Source organism: Anopheles gambiae, chromosome 3, assembly GCF_943734735.2.
Source record: "Anopheles gambiae chromosome 3, idAnoGambNW_F1_1, whole genome shotgun sequence".
Lineage (NCBI taxonomy): Eukaryota > Metazoa > Arthropoda > Insecta > Diptera > Culicidae > Anopheles > Anopheles gambiae.
The window spans coordinates 30,502,126-30,516,854 of NC_064602.1; the positions used below are offsets into that span (position 1 = coordinate 30,502,126).

The 14,729-nt window shown below is 47.9% G+C and overlaps 3 protein-coding genes across 9 annotated transcripts; 1 reads left to right on the top strand and 2 right to left on the bottom strand.

The window, feature by feature from the left end:
- Positions 1-196: 196 nt before the first annotated feature.
- Positions 197-7,923, bottom strand: LOC1280244 (probable phosphorylase b kinase regulatory subunit beta). 7 transcript variants are annotated; one of them, XM_061659039.1, is made up of 10 exons: positions 7,678-7,890; positions 7,476-7,591; positions 6,304-7,341; positions 6,026-6,237; positions 5,400-5,414; positions 4,780-4,797; positions 4,028-4,111; positions 2,457-2,561; positions 1,201-2,393; positions 197-1,132 (listed from the first exon to the last, which is right to left on the bottom strand). In XM_061659039.1, exons 1-10 carry the CDS (start codon positions 7,701-7,703, stop codon positions 616-618), a joined length of 3,324 nt encoding a protein of 1,107 aa, XP_061515023.1. In that variant the 5' UTR covers positions 7,704-7,890; the 3' UTR covers positions 197-615. The 7 variants fall into 7 exon arrangements, with proteins under 7 accessions (XP_061515023.1, XP_061515026.1, XP_061515028.1 ...); XM_061659042.1 differs by lacking the exon at positions 5,400-5,414 and having other exon boundaries at positions 7,678-7,889; XM_061659044.1 differs by lacking the exon at positions 4,028-4,111 and having other exon boundaries at positions 7,678-7,889.
- Positions 7,924-9,821: 1,898 nt separating this feature from the next.
- Positions 9,822-12,795, top strand: LOC1280245 (EGF domain-specific O-linked N-acetylglucosamine transferase). Its single transcript, XM_320074.5, has 3 exons — positions 9,822-10,770; positions 11,027-11,670; positions 11,748-12,795. Exons 1-3 carry the CDS (start codon positions 10,194-10,196, stop codon positions 12,360-12,362), a joined length of 1,836 nt encoding a protein of 611 aa, XP_320074.5. The 5' UTR covers positions 9,822-10,193; the 3' UTR covers positions 12,363-12,795.
- Positions 12,780-14,601, bottom strand: LOC4578083 (phosphatidylinositol-glycan biosynthesis class W protein). The gene has a single exon (XM_001238248.3). The coding sequence runs from the start codon at positions 14,460-14,462 to the stop codon at positions 13,050-13,052; it is 1,413 nt and encodes a 470-aa protein (XP_001238249.3). The 5' UTR covers positions 14,463-14,601; the 3' UTR covers positions 12,780-13,049.
- Positions 14,602-14,729: the final 128 nt, after the last annotated feature.

The following is a 14,729-nucleotide window of genomic DNA, read 5'->3' on the forward strand; positions in this document are numbered from 1 at the left end:
ATAATTCATGTTTTTATTGTTTTATATTGGTTTGTAGTCAACATTAAAAAATATATATATGCTTGGTAATCACAATTTCATTAATATAGTATAACTCAAAGAATACTAATTTTGCCACACTTTTCTCTGTTGGTCATATGTTTCATGATTGAAAGAGAAAAATTAAAATAAGAGAAATTAAAAAAAAAGCATCTGATTTACATTTGTCATGATTGCGTAAAATTTATTGCTTCATTACATGTCATGCAACAACGAGAGATTACAAAGATAATCCACCCAAGCCCCCGTTTTGGGCGGGCAGGCGGGCACGCGCTCGTAACGGCAATGACTATTACACTGGACCATTGTCTACTAGCTATTTGGCTACGATTAAACGGCATTTTCCGGTCGTTGGTCACTTTTTAAAAAACAACAACAACAACATTCATAAAAGATCATTAGCAAAACTCAACTCAAAGCTAACACTAAAACAAACCTAGCGAGCGATTAAAAAAACAAACAAACAAACAATCCACTGCACGTCCTGCCTTTCCCGCTGTGTTCGACTAGCAGCAGCAGTAGCTTTGGTATACACCGCGTTTGTATATACCCCGTTATTTCCTCCCTCGGGTCCGTCTACTGCACGCGGCAATGATCCTCAACGTCATCGGCAAAGTCCTCCGTGGAGAGGGCGCACCGCTGCAGCACACTGTTGACGGCAGCTCGGGCCAGGTATCCGGTCGTCTGCGAGTAGGAGAGCGAAAACAGTGGCGAAATGTCTTTGCTCGGCGGCAAGCTGTGGTCTTTGCAGTACATCGCGAACGAGTCCTCCAGCAGCAGGTCGAGATCGAGCACCTGCTGGAAGCGCAGCTCCGGATTGCGGCTCAGTATGGTGGCCACAATGCACAGCAGCTCGACCGCGATCTGGCGCCGCTCGGGTTGCGTGATTTGGTGCAGCATCTCCTCGACCTGCAGCGAGAAGGACAGCTCGCTGCGGCTCTTGTTGGTCAGGGTCGGCATGGCGGGCAGATTGTGCCCCTGCACGGTAATGCCGTGCGGTGTGCGCTCCAGCACGTCCCACACGAGGTTGTAGAACGAGCTCGGCACCCGGCACAGGCAACCCTCGAGCTGGCGGCGCTGTACCGTACTGAAGCTGCAATATGCATTCAACGTATGTTATAGTCTGAAAGGATATTTATATTGTAAATCTTTAACACTTACTGATCCTCATTTGCCCACTGGCTCACGGTCAGCACCCGCTGCAGCAGCTGGCGAATTTGAAACGGGGACAAATTTTCAATATCCGCCCCTTCGTCCCCCTTCATCGTGAGGTAGAGCCGCATCGCCTCCAGGACCCAACCGACGCGGATCTTCAGGATGCCCTTGAAAATGTCCGGATTGGTGGCGATCAGCCGCCCGCAGTACAGGACCACCTCCTGCTGCAGCACCGCATGGATCACGTCGTACGGCTGCACGGTCGAGTACATCACGTTCTGGATCTCGGACGGTGTCATCGGCTTGTCAAAGATTGTCTCCCGCTGGCCGATCACACCGACCGTAATCTGCTTCCCGTTGACGAGCAGCGTCGTGATGAACGGTGAAATCGAGTCGACAATGTGGCGCAACAGTGAGCTACAGTAGCGAACGGCTCGCCAGTAGCGCAGCGTACCGGCCCGGTAGTACAGATCGGTTAGTCGCACGTGAACGGATTCGCCCGCCAGCTCGTAGTGAGAGCCTTCGCGGTGCAGAATAATACCGAGCAGCTGGCACTGCAGAAAGATCGATTCCGTGTTGCGCAGCGCCTCGAGTATGTCCGGTGTCGACCGGGTCGCATACTCAGCCGCCGTTATCTTTTTCTCCCGATAGGACTGGGCACGCGGCACATCCGTCAGACTCTGGTAGCCGATGTAGTCGTGGTGGATCTGCGCAAAGGCAGTATCGCCCACGTCCGGCAGGTCCGAGGTGGACATAAAGTCAAGATGCTCAATGCAGGAGCTCGAGATGAGGTTCTGCAGCCGGCCAATTCGCACCTTCATATCGTCACAGTAGCCCTTCTTCAGCATGGCCAGCAGATCGATCATCTCCTTGAACTGGGGATCGCGCATGTGCTCCTCGCGGATCAGTAGGCACACGGTCGGCCGGCCCGATAGCCGCCAGTACTTGCCCACGAACTGCAGCTCCGTCTTGATGTCGTCGATCAGTAGGGCCATGTCGCGGTAGAGGTAGAAATCGGACACTTCAAAAATAAGTGGATAGCAGAGGACGGTCATGCCGCAGATGCGGTACACTTTGCTTGTGCCGAGCGAACCGACCGGGCGGGGTGGTCGCCCGGTCAGCCCGATCTTATCGTTCACGCCCAGCTGCTGGTACACGTTGATGAGCTGCGTCGAGGACCAGATTTGGACGGGTTCAACCTACGGCGAGAGAATGGGTTTGGAGTCATTTCGAACAACTCTTAAAGCGGAGAGCATACTTACTTCATGTGGTGTTTGCGTTTGAATGCCGTACGTGGCCATCATGGCCTGCAGGCGCATCGACTCAGCGATCAGCACTATCTGCACGACCAGATCCGTTGCTGTGCCCTTTTGTTGGTGGACGATTGAGGAAAGATTTCATTAATAAATTAATACAACATTTTAAGAGCAAAGTGTGCCAGAGAGTTTAGAAAGTGAAGCATATTGAGTGCAACAGGAAATTAAACATGTAAAAGTGTTATTGGTTTGCTTTAGTTGAGTAAACAAGAATACAAAATGATATGAACTTTGTCTTGCAAACTTAAATAATTAAAATGAAGCAGTAATTACACAATGCAGAGATATAAGCATAATTCATTTAGTAAGATGCATTGTTCATGCCCTCATTATACGATTTTTTAGTAAAATTGTACAGTTTGATACATTATAGTTACATAAATACACACTTCAACGTAGAAAACACACTCCTTTTTCGTTTTAATACACTATTATCAGCATATTTTGTACATTAAAGACACATTTTCACAATACACTTTAACACAAAAATAATGAAAAAGCAACAGTATCACATTGAACTAGTGTTGGGTTTCATGAATCTTTCGTTGAGATTCATTCATATGAATCTTCAGTGATGAGTGATTCAAATCTCGAGTCGAATTTTCAAAGATTCATGAATCTCAAAAATTCAAAAATCTTCAAAGATTCACGAATTTTCAAATATTCATGAATTTGTAATGATTCATTCGGACGATTTTTCAAAGATTCATGAATTTTCAAAGATTCATGAATGTCTAAATATTCATGAATCTCCAAGGATTCATGAATCTATAACTATAACTATAACTATAAGATTCACAAATCCATTAAAATTCATATATCTTCAGGGATTCATGAATCTTTAGAGGTGTATTATTTCCAAAAATATTGGATTTGCCCAATCCCACCTAAAACTTGCCCGTTGTGGGTTCAAGCCTTGCATGGGCCATCTCCCCGTAGCAAAACAAACTATCCGGCTTCGTGGTACTTTGCATGAAGTCTCGAAAGCCTGTATAGGCTGGCATAACCACGCAGGTTGTTACGCCAAGAAGAAGAATAATAAAAGTCCAAGCTTTATGATTTTTTAGAGATTTATGAATCCCTTGAGATGCATGCATCCTCAGAGATTGATTAATCTTTCGAGATTCATAATTCTTTCGAGATTCATGATTCTTTCGAGGTTCATGAATCTTTCGAGATTCATGATTCTTTACAGGATCATGAATCTTTCGAGAATCATGAATCTTATGAGATTTTTGAATCTCTAAAAATTCATGAATCTTTCCACCCGAGATTCAAATTCATTGAATCATTCCAAAGATTCATTCTGATACATGAATCCGAATAAGATACCCAACACTACATTGAACCATTTATCTTCTTTTGATACACAATTCTTCAACACAATGCGAACAAACATAAAAAAGCCTAACAGATTTTTCTGATCACCCCCAAGATGGCTTTTTGTAAACGTGTATGATCGCAACGAAAGCGAAACTCTGGTGCTAACGACAATGTTTTAATGGTTCAATATTTACTCGCGCTGGTTCGCTGGAGTCCGACATTTGGTCCTGGCGCTCCACAATGTGCGGTGGTGTTACCGGGCGATTCATGGCCAGCGCCTATGTGTAAGCCAATTACCCGGCCATTCCCATACCAAAGGAGCCCCCCAAATAATAATAAATAAAATAGAAACAAAGGTGTCGTGCAAATGTCGTGAATGGAAAGTGCGTGTGACACGCAGCAGTGATGTTGCAGCGCAGTCGTGAAATGGAGCCGACGATCGGACGAATGCATCCAGACCGTCCGAGTGATACGGGCCAGATTAGAGGCGCGATGAGTTGGCGGTGAGGTGGCGCAACGATGAGCAACAAACACGTCCAGTGGCAGCAGCGTCCAAAACGATAGGTGTGAAAAGTAGTAGTAGTAGTACACGATGAGTATTGCACAGTGAACAGTATTAATTGTAGTAATAATAGCAACACACGCAAAAGAGTTTCCGCACGAAAACGGCACGCTTTCGGCTCAAAGTCAGTGACTGTTTTTGTTTTTTTTTAGTCTTATTGTAGTCGCGAGACAAGCAAGCAAACCAGCAAAAAAGGATGCAGCAGCTCGCAAAGAGTTGATTGGGACTCGCGGTACTGTAAGAGCCGTTCACGAACTTCTTTTTCGAGAGGCACTAAACATACGGCCACAAGCAAATACAAAATAATGGAAACAACTCCTGGTGATAATGCGGTTTTTTAGAAAGGCAACGATCAACGGCCTTTCCCATACTTTTTATACTTACACTTCCGATTTTGGTACGCTGTCCGCGCGCGCACGATTACGTGTGGAAAGCGTTTAATATAGTACAAAAAAGAGGAATGGATGGAAGAATAGAGAGAATGGTGACACTCATTAATATCAATGTGTACATCACGGACGTTCAAAATGAACAAAAAAAACTACAAACAAAATGAGCGATAAATTGCATCGAAAAGATCACTAAACTGCAAAGTGCGATTCAAAATCATAACAAAGCGAATGGGGCTTTTTTGTCTATTCTAAAAGAAAGTAATGGTGTGGTACATTTTTATGTGTTAGATAGGTCTAGGTACTAGTTTAGAAACTGCATAAAAAACGTTCAATTAGCAAAGCTACCACTACGGGATGTTTGGTTGAGTAAAGTACGCGAAGTTCGTCTTACTAGAAAGTGCCTCTAAAATGCTTCCCTAAAGTTCAATTAATGACAACAACATGTTCAATTTAGAAACTGAAAAAATATGGAATCTCTATTCTAAAAAGTTAAAAAAAACACATATGTATAACAACAGAAACATCAATCAATTATGGCTCCTAAGAAGCGTTCTCTAAACGGTGATCGGTCTGGGGCTTTAGAGTCGACGCCCAGACGGACAGTTTACTTACAATTCCCGGTTTCGCCTTTACGGTTGGAGTGGTTTGGAGGGGGGTGGGCCAAAAGAGAAAAGGAAAGACAGTAAGACACGGTGTAAAAGATACACGATATTATCACGGCGAAGCCGACACAAGGCACACTAGGTACTAGCAAGCTTCGTCCTTCAACAGAGAAGAAGACGTGCTTTGTTCGCCTGTGTGCGTGTGTGTTTGTGCCTTTACAGCCTCTTCCAATCAGACGTGTGACGAGAGAAGGTGTAGCTTTTTGTACAAATCAGAGTTTGTTCTGGATGTTGCCCTACCCCCCAATGTATGTCCCCCTCTTCCAGGCCTTTTAGTAGCTAGTATGAAGCGATTTTCAAACCAATTCTCACCCGGTTAGATATATTTATAATTTTGATCCATGTTTAGTAGCATACCATGTCTTGGTGTGTATGTAATGTAGCCGAACGAATTGTGTGTCCCCAATTCTGTAATCCCTTTTTGGTGTTTAGTGTTTATAAAACATCTCCCCCAGGCCTTGCCATTTGTCCCGAGAAAAGGTTTTAGTTTGTGTGTGTGTGTGTGTGTGTGTGTGTATGGTTTAAGTTTTCAACCCAGCTGTAAAGCACCTTGCGCGGGCTTGCCCCTTTACTTACCTGAAAGGCTGAGTAGCGACCACCTTTCCGGGGTCGGTTGTACGACGGCAAATATCGCCGGATCGGATCCAGCTCGTTAATGTGTAGCAAACCGGCCGTAAGTAACTGCGCAATGATGAACACCGATTGGCCCCACAGGAAGAGCGACTGGGAGGAGGAGCGCGTGTACATACCGTCCCCGTCCGGTGCGTAACACATCGATACAACTGGATCTAAAAAGAAAAAAAAACACGTTTAATATTTCAAAAATCCCAACATATTGTCTCTTTCTCACTCACCTCCATTGTTGTCCGAGTGCATACACTTCCGCAGCTCCATCTGGTACTCCTCGATCTGCTCGAGATTGTTCTTGAACACCCCGTCAATGATCATGTACGTGTAAAACATGGGCCACTCGCACTCGTACCCCTCAAAGTCCTTAATTTCCCCCTTGTGGTAGTAGCGGCGCGTTTTGTCCTCCAGCCGCGACAGATACCCGTCCCGGCTGAACCGCTTGAAGCCCTTCTTGCCCTTCAGCCGCCGCACCACGTTCAGCTTGCTCATGTCCACCAGCCGCTCCTCGTGCGACGCAAACGCCGGAAAGGAAAGTGTCGGCAGCAGCGACGCATCCACCCCCTTCGAGCTCGACTCCCGCGGCAGCATCGTCTCGAAGATGCTGCGATTGCGGTTGTGCGCATCAATGTCCACGTACACCACGCTCCACGAGGCACCCTTCTCGCCGAACAGATTGCACCCGTTGATCGCTTCCAGCGCCGATTTGGCCATCCCGATCGAGGACGCATGGATCTCGGGCGTCCCGTCATTATACTTCGAGCCCCGCTCCCACATGCCGAAGTCGGGCGTACGGTACGCCCGCTCCACGTAGTACACCAGATTCTGCACGAACGCCACCTCGTCCTGCGTGTAGATGATCTGCAGCCCGGACGTGATCATCTGTACCAGAAAGATCAGATAGATCGACACCACGTCGATCTGCAGATGGTTGTAGTTTTCGTCCGCGTAGATTTCCTCGCCCGTGTCCAGGTGGAACTTGCAGTGCAGCGCGTTGACCGCGCACTGGCGCGATTTAAACTTCTCCACCCGGTGCGCCTGCTTGATCCAGCACTCCAGGATGCCGCGCATACACTTCACCGCCGACTGGCCCAACTCGTAGCTCTTGCCCCGATCGTCATCGATCCGGCGGTAGGCCTGGTAAAGGCTCCAGATCGCTGCGGCGCAGTACACGCTGTCCCGTATGCTGCCCACCTCCCGGTCCGTGCTGAGCACCGGGAACAGGCCCGTGATAGGACTTTGGAACTGCAGCAGCTGTCGTTTCACTGTTCGCGCGGAGCAGCAAAGAGAAAGGAAAAAACCGAAACCGCCACACCAAGTGATCGAATTTCGATCGGTTTCAAGGACGGATCAATTAACGCTCATTTTCACCAGCCGTACGCTCTCTTCACCAACTCACCAATTCCGTAGTAGATGTCGAGCTGCTTCACCGTGTCCTCGTAGTTGGAAATCTTCAGGAACTGGTCCAGATTCATATCGTCTAGGCTGGGTTGCCGGGCGACGGGCGTGACGGAGCTGAAAATAGAGGATTTTTGATACATTTTACACAGAGAACGGAGATTAGCACTGAACTATAGCCCCAGCCAAACCAAAACACTCACGTCGAATGACGCTCCATTGTTGACATCGCGGAAACTGTTCACTGAAAAATAAACTGGCCGCAAAGCCTTCCGGGGAGTACGGATGATTTCCACCGACCACGAAATGGGTTTAGTTTTCCACGGCAGAAGCAAAATATTGCGACCGAGAGCCGATTTGTGCCGTGCCGTCTCGCTGCCTTCTTTTCGCGATTTGCAGCAGCAGCAATGTCAAATGTGACGTTTCAATGTCGAGCGCAATGAGCGCGCGATGTAAACAGAGGTTTGCTGCGCTCAGTGTGGCCAGATTATGTTGGCGCTTTTCGGTAGGAGCAAAGTGGGTACAGGCGGTCCCCGAGATACACGGTTAATGGGGACCGAAAACGGCCGCAAAATACCGCGTATCTCGAATTTCCGCGTAAGTCGAATCTCGTGATTTCCAGCTAAAATATCACTAATTTTCGTGTAATTTTGCAAGTGGGGGGCGGTTTTAGTCACTTTATGAATTATTTGATATGATTCTGGCTGAATATAACTGTTTAAAACCTTTTGAAATAGTTTTTAACATTTGATCAAAATGGAAATTATTTGGTAATTTGAAATTGATGTGTCAAATCAGTACAATTTGCTCAAAGAATTGTCAAATTTAGAAAACCGCGTATCTCCGAATCCGCGTATAAGAGGTACCGTGTATCTCGGGGACCGCCTGTATAGGGACTAGGTGGGCTTATAGGTTTGGCGGGAAGGCCATATTGGACGAACGAATGACAGGAGGGGATTCGATTGTGATACGTAGTTTTTCACCCATACTACGACACATCAACCAAAACAGCCATTGGAATTCACACGCATACATCAACAAATGATCGAATCCCCTCCTGTCATTTCGTTTTCATTTTTCTACAGCGCGGCTGTCAAATTGTTCGGAATAAGCCCACCTGTATAATAAACCCACTTTGGGTAGGAGCATGAACATTTTATCCGTAGGTTTCGGTACGTGTTTCGGTAAGAGTCCGACGATATCTGCTAAGTCCCATGTACAATCGAACATGAAAAATATATGGTATTTGACATGTTCGATTTGGTAACCAACAAATAATGATGATTTCTTGATGTATTATGAAAAAAAATCTGGGATTTTCGGCAGAAAAAATAAAAAAAAAACGTCAGTTTTAGGGTGCTCATCTATGAATCGACAGGCACATACAAAATCGGTAAGAATTGTGATGTACAGGCGGTCCCCGAGATACACGGTACCTCTTATACGCGGATTCGGAGATACGCGGTTTTCTAAATTTGACAATTCTTTGAGCAAATTGTACTGATTTGACACATCAATTTTAAATTGCCAAATAATTTCCGTTTTGATCGAATGTTAAAAACTATTTCAAATGGTTTAAAACTGTTATATTCAGTCAGAATCATATCAACTAATTCATAAAGTAACTATAACCTCCCCCTACTTGCAAAATTTCACGACCATTACTGATATTTTAGCTGGAAACCACGAGATTCGACTTACGCGGAAATTCGAGATACGCGGTATTTTGTGGCCGTTTTCGGTCCCCATTAACCGTGTATCTCGGGGACCGCCTGTACTTTCTGGCGCGCACCCACGACTCCGATCCGAATCCGACACTTGTTAGTCCGATTCCAATTCCGGCAACATGGAAGCACTAGATCCGCCGGAGTCGTCTGAAGTCGTCTGGAGTAGTTCTGAGTCGTCCGTAGTCATTAGAAGTCGTTCGAAGTTTACCGGAATCGAGGTTGGTAGGAGTCAACAGTAGCCGTGTGGTTTAATGTGCTTGTGATCAGACATTTCCTTTCGTTGTGTTTTTTTTTGTCTTTCACTTTGCGCGTACACTTCATATACAGGCCTTTGTTTCGAAGGCCGACCTCATCTGACTGCAGACGAATCCGGAAGACTCCGTCTGCAGCCGATTCAGGATGACTCCAAATGGCTCCAGAAGACTCCGCAAGACACCAGACAACTCCGACTCCGAACGAATCCGGATAATGCAGGGCGGACTTACCTTCCGGAGTCGATTCCTAATTTATCGGAGTAGTATCGGAGTCGACTCCGGTTTTTTGCCAACATTACCCACCACTAGTAGGAATAAACATAAACCAGTATTTCTGGTCACTCTGATTGCTTCGCTGCGCGTGTTTTCGTTCCGTGCTATTTTGGGCTGAAGGGAAGCTGGCAGGCGGGTGTTGTTCCGGTGAGGGAAGCAAAGTAACCGGCACAAACAGTATTTATTCAGCTGTTTTTTCGTATTTATTAGCTGAAATTCGTGATATTATGGCTTTATTCGGTGTGTGCGATCGTGTTTTCCGTCGATGTTTGTTCTTCAATTGAATGATGCTTTGCAATCTCCTGTGCCAACTACGATCATACACGATCAAGAAGCGCGTTGTTGTGATGCTCGGTTGAAAAGCACCCCCGGGGGCGGATTAGCTCATCACGAGAAGGGGCGGTGCGTCATCTCGAAACTGCATAAGAACCTCATCATCCCACCCCCCTCCATCTGCAAACACTTATGCGGAGGTGTTTGATTGTATTGTATAATATTACACCAACGTGGCGGTTATTTCTACCAGCAATCCCTCCTCCACACACTCATACGGTCAATTATCCAGCGTTCTGCTGTGCTCAAGAGAGTGGGGGCCATCGATCGTTCTTGAGAGGTGTTCCGCACGCCAAACGTGAATGTGGTTGGAAGTCGCTTTGGAACACCAGAATGGTACGTGTGCGCGGTGATGTGATGGCATTTAGTGGGACGATCGTGGTGCTGCTGCTACTATTGGTCCAATACATCCCTTCTGCGACATGTGGGAAACCGTACGAGTACATCAACCTACCGAAAGCGCACCTCCCGATGTACTTTAAGCGCTTCCCGGCGTTGGAAAAACAATGCGCGGAAGATGAAACGTGTCCCTATCGGACGGTCATTGCGAGCCAAAGTTACCAGAACCGAAAGGAGGGTTGCTGGGGGTACGAGGAAGGCTGTACGGAGCGGAATCGGTACGCGAACCACAGCTGCCCCGGCAGCCACATAGGATACGTGAAGAGCAAGCAGGCCCAGCTGGACACGTTCTACAGCCAGGCGGATTTCGGTACGTTACAATTAACGCTCATGTGTGTGTTTGTGTGCGGCTTGAAATGAATGTAAAAGAAAATGAAATAATTTATATTTAAAATTAAGAGCGCCTCATGGTGAATCTTAATTGAGATAAGATCGCCAAAAAGAAGGGAAGCGTAAAGTTTAATGGCCATTTTTTTCACCTCATACAATGGCGGGCTTGCGCCATTAAATCATGTTTTACGCCCCATTAAATCAAAACCCCAACCGGCTTGTGCAACTCGTTCCAGGTTTTGTGCGCGATCAGATGCGCGAAACGCGCATCATGTGCGAACCACAGTTCCCGCACGATTCGTCGCTCGAGTGCTCCAAGTACCTTCGCTTCTGCCGTGGCCGTAATCTGATGCTCAACTTCACCGACCTCGTCCGCCGCACCGAACCGCTGCGCTACAAGATGGACGTGCTGGGGCCGGGTCAGATCGGTGGCCACTGTCGGCTGCACGGGGAACGGTTGCGGGACGAGCTGCAGCACATAAGCCCGCTGCAGTCGTGGGGACCGGAGTTGCGGTTTTTCGAGCGCCTCGAACGCCCCCCGATCGAGACGGGCGTGTGCGATGTGGTGATCGAACGGCCTGCCTTCATCATGAAGATTGATGCGGCAATCAATATGTATCATCACTTTTGCGATTTTCTCAACCTGTACGCATCGCTGCACGTGAATCTGTCGCACGCGGGTGGCTTCGATACGGACACGCAGGTGCTGGTGTGGGAATCGTTCACGTACGCTTCACCGTTTGCGGACACGTTTAAGGTGTTTAGCAAGCATCCGATTGCGGACCTGAAAACGTACGCCGGGAAGGTGGTGTGCTTTAAGAATGTGGTGCTGCCGCTCTTGCCTCGCATGATCTTTGGGCTATACTACAACACACCGATCGTGAGTGTTTTGGGAATAATCGGGTAGTTTGATGCTTTTGGAACTAAACCTTCCTTTTCTTTTTTTTATTTCTTCAGATTTATGGCTGTGAAAACAGTGGCCTTTTCCATGCCTTTTCCGAGCACGTGCTGCACCGGCTAAAAGTGCGCATGACGACCCGCCCCGACGAGCGGCTACGCATCACGTTCCTTTCGCGTCAAACGCGCTACCGCAGAGTGCTCAATGAAGACGAGCTGATGGCCAGAATTGCAAAAAATCCCAACTATGGAGTGCAGCGTGTTAGCTACGGTCACGATCTGCCCTTCGTGGAGCAGCTTCGAATCACACGCAACACGGACATCTTTATCGGTATGCACGGAGCGGGATTAACGCATCTGCTCTTCCTTCCCAAGTGGGCCACCCTGTTCGAGCTGTACCACTGCGAGGATCCCAACTGTTACCGCGATCTGGCCCGGTTGCGGGGCGTTCACTATCTCACCTGGGAGCGTGACCATCTCGTGTACCCGGAGGGCGAGGGCAAACATCCCGAGCGGGACGAACGGCACGCCAAGTTCACCAACTACGCGTTCGACGTGGGCGAGTTCGAGCGGCTGGTGACAAAGGCGGCAGCGTACGTGCAGGGACACGCGGAGTTTCAGAAGTTTCTAACCACAAACGCAAACCGGGCGGTGAAGAGTAAGGACGAGCTTTAAACTTAACGATACAAAACATTCCGTGATGGTGTGTGTGTGTGTGTGTTTTACCAGCGTTTACTTATGAGATTGGGGAAGGTGTCTCGAGACGAATGCAACGATACTCTCGCCTTATTTTAATGCTAAAACAAACGAAATCGGGAGGACAGCCAGGCTCCCGAACGGCTTCCTAATATTGTACACCTCGAAGCTGCTTCAGCTCGTTCTATTGACGAAGCGAAACGGTTTTATCGTACTTAAACGCCTTAAGCTTTACACAAATGATGAGATTGGGTTCGATGGAGGTGGATCTGATGGCTTTACGATTAATTATACGCTCACGCAGGCTTAACGACAAAAGGGGAATGTGAACAGTATTTTTTATGTCCAAAAAAAAACGCAGAATGTAATATCAATTTACCAATAACGAATGTGAGATTAAGCTTAACTTTAATACTAGATTGTTTTATTTCTCATTTGTTTTCAAGGCTTTTGATGACGAGATGATGAGTTTGTTTTCTTGCTGTCTCCCTTCCCCCGAATAGTGTTCAATATTATGTCCTAATGTAATTTTTGCTTTAATTTTAGCTTGGTAAACCACCCATCCTTTTTGCTTAATTTACAACGATGGCTTTCGATGACTAGAGATCGATTTTGGGAACGGATCGGAGTGCCTGTTTGCACCTGGAATTCAACGCCTTAGTGCGTTTACCATATCTTAAGCTTTACATTGTTAACGTACAGAAAGCAGACGGCCACACACAGCATAAACATGTAATACCCGATGATCGTGAGGGCGGCTCCATTCCCGAGCAGAAACGTTTGAAACACCAAATTCACCAGCCCCGTAAGCAGATTGGCGATCAGAAAGAAGAACAGCCCATTCGCGTTGATTGCCTGCAGCACGAGCGGAACGTACGGGATGCAGAAATCGTCCGTCTTCATGATCTGGTCGGGCGATTTCGGCTCCTCGAACCGGACGAAGTACACGAACAGCTCGAAAAACATGAACAGCGCGGTGACGCTGGCCCCGATCGCCAGTATCCAGAAGCAGTAGCCCATGTTGGCGAGCCGGCGCGAAATCCCAAACATGTCCTCGCACACGTAGATCATCTTCCAGCAGACCGCTGCCATGATGGCCACCTTGCCCGCCCGTCGGAGGAACTTTTTCGCCACCGTGATCTCCTCCGTCGGCCGCACGACCCAGCCGATGTAGACGGAGGCGAGGAAGAGGGCGAGATAGCCGGGCAGGGACACAATTCCTTCCCGATTGGCGGCGAAGAAGGTAGTTCGCTGGGTGTCCGCACTCAGCACGTACCGGGACACGCCCAGATGGAGCATCATTTCGTGGCAGCAGAGCAGCGTAATGGCGACGAACTTGATCACTTCCGGATCGTGCACCAGATCCATGGTGAGTGTGCCGGCAAACTTGACGCAGGCGAGTGTGATGAAGAAGTTCCAGTGCACCCCGTACTCGGACACGTGCAGCTGATAGTCCAGCTCGTTGGTGAGGAAGAAGCGGCCAAAGCCGAGCAGTAGTAGGGGAGTCGTGCTGATTAGAACCTTCCACACTCGTGCCGTATTTAGTCGTCGCTCCTCTGCAGGTCGCACCTTGTAAACGATCCCATTGCTGAACACGTACAGCCCCACTCCGATATCCATCATCCCGTAGCCGAAGGTTTCCGTTTTGGCAAGCTCGCGAGGGAAGCAATGGAAATCGACCGCCAGTATGCAGACGGCCGTTGTTAGGTTTACGAGCGCTCGCACACACGTCAGAAACTGCGGTGACTTGCCCGGCACCTGCACGAACGGCATCAGGTGCAACCGGTTCCGGATCTGATGGACGGCCGATATCGCCGACAGGACGAACAGGGTGAGCGCGATGTTCAGTGCAAGCCGGTGCAGCACGGTTACCAGCAGCACGAACGGCAGCACAATGAGACAAAATTCCACCAAAAATCGGAGCGGAACGTGCGTAATACTGGCCACCGCAATGAGCTGAACGGTGTGAAACACACTGAACACGGGCGGTGCGATGTGCATGAACACGTTCACAGCCGTCGTCCCGTTGTTGTTTTCCATCTGGCTTTCGTGCAGGGCACGATAGTCGGCTGGATCCATCGTGCTGGGTGCCTTTTTTGTTTGGAATGATGTGAAGTATCCGTGCCGGAAAACGAGAGGAAGGAAAAAAAACCCGAATCGCGTACGCGTAATTTTGCAAACGACGACGCGGATTAAAACGTAAATAAATAACAAACATCTGACAAACGTCAAACCGCTTTCGGATTTGACGTTTGTAGATTGTGGCGCGTTTTTGCTGCATGGGCACCGTTTTTGCTTCGAAAGGTACGGAACACGTGCGCAACGCGTTGCTTATCGTTTTTTTAA

Excerpts from the sequence above, each read along its gene's own strand:
- LOC1280244 (XM_061659039.1), bottom strand. The coding sequence starts at position 7,703 with ATGTCAACAATGGAGCGTCATTCGAC. Across the intron at positions 2,562-4,027 it reads ACTCCAGCGAACCAGCGCGA|GGCACAGCAACGGATCTGGT; the intron begins GTAAATATTGAA and ends CACCAACAAAAG. Across the intron at positions 1,133-1,200 it reads CAGTGGGCAAATGAGGATCA|CTTCAGTACGGTACAGCGCC; the intron begins GTAAGTGTTAAA and ends TGCATATTGCAG.
- LOC1280245 (XM_320074.5), top strand. The coding sequence starts at position 10,194 with ATGCGGAGGTGTTTGATTGTATTGTATAATATTACACCAACGTGGCGG. Across the intron at positions 10,771-11,026 it reads CTACAGCCAGGCGGATTTCG|GTTTTGTGCGCGATCAGATG; the intron begins GTACGTTACAAT and ends AACTCGTTCCAG. Across the intron at positions 11,671-11,747 it reads TATACTACAACACACCGATC|ATTTATGGCTGTGAAAACAG; the intron begins GTGAGTGTTTTG and ends TTATTTCTTCAG.
- LOC4578083 (XM_001238248.3), bottom strand. The coding sequence starts at position 14,462 with ATGGATCCAGCCGACTATCGTGCCCTGCACGAAAGCCAGATGGAAAAC.